The sequence below is a fragment of the Capra hircus genome, chromosome 5, assembly GCF_001704415.2.
Source record: "Capra hircus breed San Clemente chromosome 5, ASM170441v1, whole genome shotgun sequence".
NCBI lineage: Eukaryota > Metazoa > Chordata > Mammalia > Artiodactyla > Bovidae > Capra > Capra hircus.
Window position 1 is genome coordinate 105,778,108 of NC_030812.1, and position 12,380 is coordinate 105,790,487.

General features: G+C 43.1%; 1 protein-coding gene across 5 annotated transcripts in view; it reads right to left on the reverse strand.

Moving 5' to 3' along the window:
* TULP3 (tubby like protein 3) overlaps positions 1–12,380 on the reverse strand; it is a 30,261-nt gene that overhangs the window by 10,358 nt on the left and 7,523 nt on the right. For 3 of the 5 annotated variants that reach the window (XM_018048629.1, XM_018048631.1, XM_018048630.1), the window contains 3 exons: positions 7,707–7,758; positions 1,087–1,321; positions 209–382 (listed from right to left, as the gene is read on the reverse strand). In XM_018048629.1, the coding sequence (XP_017904118.1) occupies positions 209–382; positions 1,087–1,321; positions 7,707–7,758 (461 nt within the window). Of the gene's footprint in view, positions 1–208; positions 383–1,086; positions 1,322–2,066; positions 2,087–7,706; positions 7,759–12,380 lie in introns of those variants that run through there. The other 2 variants (XM_018048632.1, XM_018048633.1) reach the window with 2 other exon arrangements.

Consider the following 12,380-nt stretch of genomic DNA (forward strand, 5'->3'; position numbering starts at 1 on the left):
GATTTCTCCCAAACTTGTAAGACAAGCAAACGAACCTCCTCCACTTGAGGAACATTATCTTCCAAACTGACACTTCCTGAATCTTGGTCTAGACAGCACCTGCCTCCTCCACTTCATTCTTCACAGCATGGAGTAACTCTTGTCCAGCCCACACCTGACGTCACCCCAGCTCAACCAGCTCACGGCCTCAAAGCCGGGACCCCCTCACCGTGCTTTCGGAGAACCTCCTGCAGGTCCGGCTTGGAGGCGGGGTCCTGTGCACTCTCCCCATCTGCGCTCCCTTCAGTGTCCTCAGTGGCAGAGGAGCCTACCGTGAGAACGTGAAGTCTGGTGTCCACATCCTGAGCATCCGGCTTTAGGAAGGCAGCAGGACCATCAATGCCTAGGAGCCCAACAAAAAGAAACAGAATCCGGTATTATCCGCTCTGTGGCCAGCTGGTTTTGGTGCGTGTTATCCGAATGAACACCCACCAAACGGGTTCACTTCTCCAGCCTTAACCTCCACGAGGACATCTGTTAACACAGGAAGCCACTCCATTAACTGTGTTCATTTTATCAAGCTGCCCTGACTAGAGGCTAAAGTATGAATAAAACACACCTGATGCTGTGTTTCAGAAACTTAAAAAAGAGACGGAAAGCAAAGCAGGTCCTCTGGACTCGAGGCCTAGTCCAAGCAGGCGGCCAAGGGCTAGCTTTGGCCGTGTTTAACCCTGCTCTTTCTCGTCCCTGCTGCTGTTGCTGCTGTCCCCCGAGTCCGGCTACTGGAGGAATGGTTGCCTCTCTCTGCTCCTGGCTTTATGGTTCACTCTGCTGGGAGACAACAACCAAGCCTGCCAGCTCCTCAAATGGGCTGTTCTGGGGGCTTCCCTGGTGGTCCAGTGGTTAAGACTCATCACTTCAATGGGAAACTAAGATCCCACACTCATTCATTTTGCAGATAAAACAACTGTTCCAGCATGGCTGTGAACTTTCAGGTATCCTCTGCTGATTGGACCACTGTGTTTATCCCAACTCAAAAGCCTAACTGTGATTATAAAGATTATGAAGGGACCTGGTAACGATGCTAATAGCATCCCTCTGGCCCACCTGAAAAGGCTCTGCCTTCCCCCAGGTCTGTGAGAGCCCTGCGGCAGCAGTAGGGGACGCTTCCTGAGCACACACCCTGCAGGACGACGCCGCCGTGCGGGGCCTGGGGTTCCACCAGCAGAGCGTGCTCCTCGCAGCCCCTCGGCCTTGCCCGCCGCGGCCGGGCCTCCAGGTTCGGCTGCACCATGAGCGGCTCCAGGCGCTTCTTCCTCTGCTTCTTCTCCAGCAGCGCTCTCTGGGGAGGATTGAGAGGGGACAGCCAAGGGGTCGACCACCAGGTCTGGCTACTTCAGTATATACAGTCTTTCACAGATCCTTACAGAGCCTCTGGAACTTACATTTAAGTGGGAAAAACTGAGGCACAGAGAGGGGGGTAAGGATCCATTTACTTCATTTAATAAATACTAAACACCTATAAAAAGCCATCTAAAGTGATACAAATGTATTTCTAGCCAAGCTAAGACCATAGTTCAAGTATATTAAAAATATATAGTAATTAACATATTATCAAATCACAATCACAAGTTTATATAAATACATATGAGTGGGAAAAAGATGAAGGAACACGGTAACGGTGATTTGTCTAGCAAGTAGAATATGGATGATTATTTTTCCTTTTCCTAGTTTTCTAAATTTTCCTACTTTTTTAACTGGAAGAAAAAAAGAAAACTTATTATCCTTTAGGTGTGAAGAAAAGGGGACCATCCACCACTGTTGGTGGAAATGTAGACTCTTACAGCTGCTATGGAGAACAGTATGGAAGGTCCTTAAAAAACTAAAAACAGAACTACCATATGATCCAGCAATCCCACTCCTAGGCCTACGTCCAAAGAGTAAATGCCCTTGAAAGGATACATGTTCCCCAACGTTCACTGCAGCATTCTTTACAGTAGCTAAGACATGGAAGCAACCTAAATGTCCATGGACAGAGGAACAGAAAAAGATGTGGTACATATATATATAAAATGGTATATTATTACTCAGCCATCGAAAAGAAAGAAATAATGCCATCTGAAGCAACATGGATGGACCTGGACATTATCATGCTGAACGAAGTAAGTCAGACAGAGAAGACAAGTATCTTGTGATATTGCTTATATGCAGAATCTAAAAAAAAAAAAAAAGATACAAATGAACTTATTTACAAAACAAAAAGACGCACAGATTTAGAGAAGGAACTTATGGTTGCCAGGGGGAAGGCACAGTTAGGTAGTTTGGCTGGACATGTACACACTGCTACATTTAAAATAGATAACCAACAAGGACCTTCTGTACCACACAGGGATATCTGCTCAATATTCTGTAATAATCTAAATGGGAAAAGAATTTGAAAAAGAACAAATACATGTATATACCACTGAGCTGACTGCTGCCACCTTGAAGCACAGGCTGCCTGAAGACCACTGGCTCGTGCTCCATTCTGGGTGCACATGAGAAGGCTGGATACCTCCCATGTGGGGGTCTGAGAGGCAGTGGACTTGGTGAGAGGCCCCACAGAGGCACCATGGACACCAAGGGCCTGGGAGGGGCTCTGGAAGCCACACGGCCCCAAGAACGTCTCCCTGGACACAGGTGAACTAGGTTCCACCTTTGAAGTAATTTACTGCCTTCCAAGTCCTCTTACACAGAAGAACTATACAAAAGAGATCTTAATGACCCAGATAACCACGATGGTGTGATCACTCACCTAGAGCCAGACATCCTAGAGTATGAAGTCAAGTGGGCCTTAGGAGCCATCAACATAAAGCTAGTGGAGGTGATAGAATTCCAGCTGAGGTATCCTAAAAGATAATGCTGTGGAAGTGCTGCACGCAATATGTCAGCAAATTTGGAAAACTCAGCAGTGGCCACAGGATTGGGAAAGGTCAGTTTCATTCCAATCCCAAAGAAAGGCAATGCCAAAGAATGCTCAAACTACTGCACAACTGCACTCATCTTACATGCTAGCAAAGTAATGCTCAAAATTCTCCAAGCTAGGCTTCAACAGTACATGAACCTAGAACTTCTAGATGTTCAAGCTGGATTTAGAAAAGGCAGAAGAACCAGAGATGAAATTGCCAACATCCACTGGAATGGCTGAATTTAACTCAGATGACCATTATATCTACTACTGCAGGCAGGAATCCCTTAGAAGTAACGGAGTAGCCATCATAGTCAACAAAAGAATCTGAAATGCAGTACTTGGATGCAATCTCAAAAACGACAGAATGATCTCTTCATTTCCAAGGCAAACCATTCAGTATTATGGTAATCCAAGTCTATGCCCTGACCAGTAACGCTGAAGAAGCTGAATGGTTCTATTAAGACTACAAGACCTTTTAAAACTAACACCCAAAAGAGATGTCCTTTTCATTATGGGGGACTGGAATGCAAAAGTAGGAAGTCAAGAAACACCTGGAGTAACAGGCAAATTTGGCCTTGGAGTACAGAATTAAACAGGGCAAAGGAGAATAGAGTTTTCCCAAGAGAACTCACTGGTCATAGCAAACACCCTCTTCCAACAACACAAAAGAAGACTCTACATGTGGACATCACCAGATGGTCAACACCAAAATCAGACTGATTATATTCTTTGTAGCCAAAGATGGAGAAGCTCTACACAGTCAGCAAAAACCAGACCAGGAGCTGACTGTGGCTCAGATCATGAACTCCTTATTGCCAAATTCAGATTTAAACTGAAGAAAGTAGGGACCATTCAGGTATGACCTAAATCAAATCCCTTATGATTATACAGTGGAAGTGAGAAATAGATTTAAGGCACTACATCTGATAGATAGAGTGCCTGATGAACTATGGACAGAGGTTCGTGACACTGTACAGAAGACAGGGAACAAAACCATCCCTAAGAAAAAGAAATGCTAAAAAGCAAAATGGCTGTCTGAGGAGACCTTACAAATAGCTGTGAAAAGAACAGAAGCAAAAAACAATGGAGAAAAGTAAAGATATACCCATTTGAATGCAGAGTTCCAAAGAATAGCAAGGAGAGATAAGAAAGCCTTCCTCAGTGATCATTGCAAAGAAATAGAGGAAAACAACAGAATGGAAAAGACTAGAGATCTCTTTAAGAAAATCACAGATACCAAGGGAACATTTCATGCAAAGATGGGCTCAATAAAGGACAAAAATGGTAGGGACCTAACAAAAGTAGAAGATATTAAGAAGAGATGGCAAGAATACACAGAAGAACTGTACAAAAAAGATCTTCATGACCCGGATAATCACGATGGTGTGATCACTCATCTAGAGCCAGACATCCTGGAATGTGAAGTCAAGTGGGCCTTAGAAAGCATCACTATGAACAAAGCTAGTGGAGGTGATGGAATTCCAGTTGAGCTGTTTCAAATCCTGAAAGATAATGCTGTGAAAGTGCTGCACTCAATATGCCAGCAAATTTGGAAAACTCAGCAGTGGCCACAGGACTGGAAAAGGTCATTTTCATTCCAATCCCAAAGAAAGGCAATGCCAAAGAATGCTCAAACTACCTCACAATTGCACTCATCTCACACGCTAGTAAAGTAATGCTCAAAATTCTCCAAGCCAGGCTTCAGCAATACGTGAACCGTGAACTTCCACATGTTCAAGCTGGTTTTAGAAAAGGCAGAGGAACCAGAGATCAAATTGCCAACATCTGCTGGATCATCAAAAAAGCAAGAGAGTTCCAGAAAAACATCTATTTCTGCTTTATTGACTATGCCAAAGCCTTTGACTGTGTGGGTCACAATAAACTGTGGAAAATCCTGAAAGAGATGGGAATACCAGACCACTTGACCTGCCTCTTGAGAAATCTGTATGCAGGTCAGGAAGCAACAGTTAGAACTGGACATGGAACAACAGACTGGTTCCAAATCGGGAAAGGAGTACGTCAAGGCTGTATATTGTCTCCCTGCTTATTTAACTTATATGCAGAGTACATCATGAGAAACGCTGGGCTGGAGGAAACATAAGCTGGAATCAAGATTGCTGGGAGAAATATCAATAACCTTAGATATGTAGATGATACCACCCTTATGGCAGAAAGTGAAGAAGAACTAAAGAGCCTCTTGATGAAAGTGAAAGAGGAGAGTGAAAAAGTTGGCTTAAAGCTCAACATTCAGAAAACGAAGATCATGGCATCTGGTCCCATCACTTCATGGGAAATAGGTGGGAAAATGTGTGGCTGACTTTGTTTTTTTTTTGCTCTAAAATCACTCCAGATGGTGACTGCAGCGATGAAATTAAAAGATGCTTACTCCTTGGAAGGAAAGTTATGGCCAACCTAGACAGCATATTAAAAAGCAGAGACATTACTCTGGTCAAGGCTATGGTTTTTCCAAGCAGTCAAGTATGGATGTAAGAGTTGGACTATAAAGAAAGCTGAGCACCAAAGAATTGATGCTTTTGAACTGTGGTGTTGGAGAAGACTCTTGAGAGTTCCTTGAACTGCAAGGAGGTCCAACCAGTCAATCCTAAAGGAGATCAGTCCTGAGTGTTCACTGTAAGGACTGATACTGAAGCTGAAACTCCAACGCGTTGGCCACCTGATGCGAAGAGCTGACTCATTTGAAAAGACCCTGATGCTGGGAAAGATTGAGGGCAGGAGGAGAAGGGGACAACAGAGGATGAGATGGTTGGATGGCATCACCGACTCAATGGACATGAGTCTGGGTAAACTCCCAGAGTTAGTGATGGATAGGGAGGCCTGGCGTGCTGCTGTCCATGGGGTCGCAGAGTTGGACATGACTGAGTGACTGAACTGAACTGACTGGATCATAGAAAAAGTAAGAAAATTCCAAAAAAAACATCTACTTCTGCTTCACTGACTTCACTAAAGCCTTTGACTGTGGATCACAACAAACTGGAAAATTCTGAAACAGACAGGAATACCAGACCACTTTACGCCTCCTGAGAAACCTGCATGCATGTCAAGAAGCAACAGTTAGAACTGGACATGAAACAATGGACTGGTTCCAAATTGTGAAAGGAGTACATCAGTGCTGTATATTTAACTTATATGCAGAGTACATCATGCGAAATGCTGAGCTGGATGAAGCACCAGCTGGAATCAAGATTGTCAGGAGAAATATCAATAACCTCAGATATGCAGATGATACCACCCTTATGGCAGAAAGCGAACAGGAACTAAAGAGTCTTTTGACGAAAGTGAAAGATAAGAGTGAAAAACCTGGCTTAAAACTCAACGTTCAAAAAACAAAAAACAAACAAACAAAAAAATGAAGATCATGGCGTCCAGTCCCATCATTTCATGGCAAACAGAAGGGGAAACAACAGAAACAGCAACAAACTTTATTTTTGGGGGCTCCAAAATCACTGCTAACAGTGACTGCAACCATGAAATTAAAAGACGCTTGCTTCTTGGAAGAACAGTTATGACAAACCTAGACAGCATATTGAAAAGCAAAGACATTCCTTTGCCAGCAAAGGTCCCTATAGTCAAGGCTATGGTTTTTCTAGTAGTCATGCATGGGTGTGACAGTTGAACCATAAAGAAAGCTGAGAGCTGAAGAACTGATGCTTTTGAACTGTGGTGTTGGAGAAGACTCTTGAGAGTCCCTTGGACTGCAAGGAGATCCAACCAGTCCATCCTAAAGGAAATTAGTCCTGGAAATTCATTGGAAGGACTGATGCTGAAGCTGAAACTCCAATACTCTGGCCACCTGATGCGAAGAACTGACTCATTGGAAAAGACCTTGATGCTGGGAGAGAGGAAGGCAAGAGGAGAAGAGGATGACAGAGGATGAGATGGTTGGATGGCATCACCAACTTGATGGACATGAGTTTGAGCAAGCTCCGGGAGATGGTGAAGGACAGGGAAGGCTGGCATGCTGCAGTCCATGGGGTGGCAAAGAGTCGGACATGCCTGAGCGACTGAACAACAAAAAGTCCCATTATGAGGTCCAAAAGCAACATAAAGGAGCAAGACAGCACTTGGAGGTATTTTTAGCCACCTGTCACTCCAGACACTGATGGCTAATGATCCTACGTTGGCAGACTGGATGGACCTAAAGAATTTCCTGAATTAGAAAACACTCCTATGAAAGTAACACATGTTGGATGTAAGATTCTAGGCTGACTAATCAGGACTCTCACAGTATGTGACAACACAGAATTGCATTTATCTCTTCCATCATGCCAATATTTAATGAAGGACTACAATGGGCCCAGCCCTAGGCCAGGACCTTCTGATGGAAAGGTCATCATCAACAGACTTCATGGAGAAAATGAACGTAAGTCAAATCACTGCAAATAATAACACATAACTGAAAAGTGGGACCAATACTGTGAGAAAATATTCTGTAGGCAACAGAGGCTTTTAAGTAGCACAGTACCATTTTCAGATTTGCATTTTAAGATTAAAAAAAAAATCTTGCAGTTACATGAAATTACAGTGCAGAGAGGTATTTGGGCAGCAGTTTCATATTACTACACAGAAATACAGCGTTAACATTTTTCTAATTCTTATGACAGATGCCAAGGAATCTTTAGTGACTATAAGTCCAAGGCCAGTTTTAACGCTGATATCCTCAAAGCGCTTTGGCCTTGCTGCAGCCACAGTCAGGCCCATCGGCTTCCTGGCCAGGATAAGCTGTCCACATCTTTCAGAAGAGGAGCCCTCTGCTCACCTGGTTATCCAGTTTCAGCTGCCTGAGCTTCATGGTCTCATCTTCAAAGGCACTGTTAAGAAAACATGAAAGCACTTAGAGAGAAAATCCTCTTAAAACCCCATCAGTCTTGTCATTTCCGTGTAGCTAACTACTCCTTTGGGCCATCTGGAGCCAGTCGAGTCTACCTCAGGGAAGCGCCAGCCTCCACGGGCTGCCCTCACTCACCGCAGGAGGACCGGCCACCCTTCATGCCACACGGTCCAGGGGACCTGACGAGACTGGATACCCTCAGGGTGAGAACATGCCACACGGTCCAGGGGACCTGACAAGACTGGATACCCTCAGGGTGAGAAAAGGCAGAACACAGACCCCCGTGCACGCCAGGATTTTTTTTCTCTTTAAAATCATGTACTGAGTATTCAATATGTTCCAGACACAGTGTTAAGTACTTTAAATGTATTCTTTTATTTATTCCTCAAAGCAGTCCTATGAATTAAGTACTGTCATTTTTCACACTTTGAAGATACAGGAAACAGACCTGGAGAGCCACGCCTAGGGTTAAATAACAGAAACAGACACTAATCCTGGTCTCTTTCCAGAGTCTAAGTTACATCTAAAATCAAATATATTCTACTTGTTTTTGTTTTTAATTTTTATTGGAACACAACTGATTTAAAATGTTGTGCTAGTTTCAGGCATACAGCAAAGTGATCAGTTAATACACATACTCTTTTTTAAAAAATTCTTTTCCCATATAGATCTACTTTAATTTTGGAGATAGTTCTAAGAGATAGTTAGGTAGTATATAAAGCATCTTACTAAAATCACTGACTTCAAGATCTAGCAAGTCATGTAACTTCCTTTTCAACAGAAGAATAAAACACTATTTAGTCATTACAAGAGACTACAAATGTGATGGACAAGATTTAATACTATTAGACAAATTTGTTTCACTGAAGGAAGTCAACAAAATGGAATCAAATTACTGTCTCAATTAAAAAATCAAACCCTTCTGTCTTTAAACTCTTTCTGAAAGTCTTTTCTATTTCTGACAATTTCCTAACTTAAGATTTTGTGACTCAGCATTCTTAGAAACGAAGTATAAAACAAGGCAGAAGTGGTTCTCAATTATTTCTATTGTTAAGTTTTTACTAGGAGCTTCTTGCCAAAAAAAAAACACCAACTATAAATATGATGTCTTTATTTAAGAAGACATGTTCCACAGCTACAAAGGGAAGCAGGGCTTTTCCTGCACTTTGGGTAAATGCCCAAAAGCATCTCTCTATGGTTGAATGGCTAACTAGGACATTCCCACATTGTGGAAGGGTTTGTAAATTTTAATAATGCACAGCAACCTGGAATTTGTGCACCATCTTCAAGACTCCTCCTGCCCACTAACTGTAAGCCGATTTAATAACCCCTGAGATACAGACAAGGAGGTATGCTGATTCTCTGACAGTCCCCTGTATTTAAATTTCTATGTAACCTCTACATTTGGAGAAGGAAATGGCAGCCCACTCCAGTACTCTTGCCTGGAAAATCCCATGGATGGAGGAGCCTGGTAGGCTACGGTCCATGGGGTCACAAAGAGTCGGACATGACTGAGCGACTTCTCTCTTTCTTCTTAACCTTTCCATCTTATGTGAACAGCCAACTCACTGGAAAAGTCCCTGTTGCTGGGAAAGATTTCGGGCAGAAGAGGAGGACATCAGAGGACAAGATGGCTGGATGGAATCATGGATGCAATGAACATGAACTTGGACAAATTTCAGGAGATGGTGAGGGACAGACAGGCCTGGTGTGCTGCAGTCCAAGAGGCTGCAAAGAATCGGGCACTACAGGCAGACTGAACAACCACCACCACCTTTACATTTAAGAATAACAACAACACTAAGTGTTAAATCATCTCATTTTTTCCCTAGCTTAAAAGAGACACAAATAGACAAAATATGAGATATGATACACTCTTCACCTTGACTTTGTCGACCCCTATCTAGGTATGCTCCTGATTTCCTGTCTTTAATCCTCATTCACATATTTTTAAATCAAGCTTTATATATACAGTGAGAGAATATTATTAGTATTCAGTGAAAATTAGTATACACTTGAAAAAGTCCTATATAAAACAATTAAGACAAAAAATAAACTCACTGTTACAGACTAGTATTTTCAACAACTACTGCTATGAAACTGCTTTTCCTCCACCTCACTGGTCCCTCTTCACCAAACCAGAATTGTGAGCAGGGGGGAAAAAATCATTCTATCTCGGAACTTCCCTGGTTGTCCAGTGGTTAAGAATCTGCCTTGCAATGCAGGGGACAAAGGTTTGCTCCCCGATGGGGAACTAAGACCCCACATGCTTCAGAGCTACTGAGCCCAGGCACCACAACTAGAGAGTCCTTGAACTGCAACAAAAGGTCCCATGTGCCACAGCTAAGACCTGACGCAGCCAAATAAACAAACAGGTATTTTTTAAATGCTCTAAAAATCATTTCATTCCCTATAAAATACTAAAACCTTTCCAATGATGCCAAATTCTGAAACACAACTAAAATCCTCAAACATTTCTCTTACGGGCCTCTAACAGTGATGAAAACAGGTGTGTCTTTAATGCCTTATCTCAACACCACTAATCCCTTTCATCAAGCCTGGGCAAGATGGACAATTTAAATAAACAGTGTGGTATATTCAAAGCATTCTGACCTGAACTGAAGAGGCACTAAAAAGATGTTATATAATTGTAACATTTAGATCCCTTCTGTACTTCAAAAGCTACACTTTCTCTGAGCTCTAGTTTTAAATTATAACAGCAGAAATAATCAAGATTTTTATACACTTATAATAACTCTGAACTAGGATTTCTGGTCAAACTGTATTATGATCTTACTAAACTTGCATTCGTTGCTTTAACATTCTCTTTTCTTCATTTCAAACCAAGTTGTTGAATAGCAAGCCTAAACAAGCCTGGTTAGTAAATCTACACAAAACGAAGTTCTACAGAACAGAGAGACAATCATTAACTCAGAGGGAAAGTTAACACTAGAGAAATGTTAACTCAGAGGGAGCTATCTGTTCAAGGTCAGAAAGTGGATGAGTGGATGAGCTAGAGTTCAGCCTCAGCCCCACAGGACCTGCCTCAGCATGCAGACTGCACCTACCGCGCAAATATGCAAATGGTCAGCAGAGAGTCTGGGATTTCATTATTATGGCATTTCAACAAGTCTGCCAAGAATCTTTTCAGTCAGAATGTCAGTTCATGGGTATTTTTAGGCAGCAGAATTTCCAAGCCAGTGAATGGATTTTGAAGATGCCCATGGGAGCAGCTGATCATAGGTTATAAATACTATTGGAAAAGGGTCATCAGATTTCATTGTGTCTGAAGTGATCACGGTGTCAAGTACTTGGGTTGACAGCTATTAATAAAGCATTTTTCTCTAAGTCAACTGACAAGTACATTCACCTTGTCCAAATCCCAAATGTCAATACTGGAGGCTGTATTTTCACACACAGTGAGACCCAAGAGTATATATGGCTGGAACAAAACATTGCTTCTGGGAGAAGGCACAAAGATCAAATTAGAACGGCCAGAAAAAGACTCCACAGAAACCTACCCTGCCTCGTGTGGGAGAACTGTTAATATTCCGGGCTCAGCGGTCTGTTACTTGAGTGACTGCCACAATCTGGGACTAACTTAATTGAAGAGAGGGAACGAAAACCCATTTCCTAAGAGGCCCATTTAGAAGAGACAATCAGAGAGAAGGGAGAACTGCCCGGGGAGAGAGAGGCAGTGAGAAGGGAAACTTGGCAGCTGATGAGATGATTCATTTGGCCCCAGAGAACACAGTGAGGAAAACTGCTCCAGACGAAGAAGCCCTCTACCTCATTCAGCATGTCCCACACAACAAAGGCTTTAAAAAGCGTTCTTTTTAGTGAGCCCAACAGAAAGGTTATTTAGAACAAATGACTTGATGCAAAAGTTAAACTATCCATTTATTCCTCACAGATTTCAAAAAGGACACAACTGGGAATCCAAGTTCACGTCACCTCCTGCTGGGCTGTCCTTTTCTCAGGGGTTTCAGTTTCTCTCTGGTAATGTCATTTCCCTTCTCTCTCGTGTGAAGATCAGAGTACATTCTTCTGGACATCCCTGGTGGTCCAGCGGTTAAGAATCCACCTGTCACTGCAGGGGACGAAGATTCGATCCCGGTCTGGGAAGACTGCAAGCGGGGCAACTACTGAGCCTACACTCTGGAGCCCAGGCTCCACAATGAGAAGCCATGGCAACGGCAAACACGCACCGCAACTGGAGAGGAGCCCCTGCTCGCGGCAACTAGAGAAAGCCCCTAAGTAGCCAGGAAGACGCAGCACAGCCAAAACCCAAAGTGGCAAAGAGAAAAGTACGTTCTTTTGCCTTAGAACAACAAGTAAATATTTCCACTCCCGTTCCACTGGATGAAATTAGTACTCACTAGTACTTTGCTATGGAGAAGGCAATGGCACCCCACTCCAGTACTCTTGCCTGGAAAATCCCATGGACAGAGGAGCCTGGTAGGCTGCAGTCCATGGGGTCGCACAGAGTCGGACACAACTGAGCGACTTCACTTTCACTTTTTACTTTCATGCACTGGAGAAGGAAATGGCAACCCACTCCAGTGTTCTTGCCTGGAGAATCCCAGGGACAGGGGAGCCTGG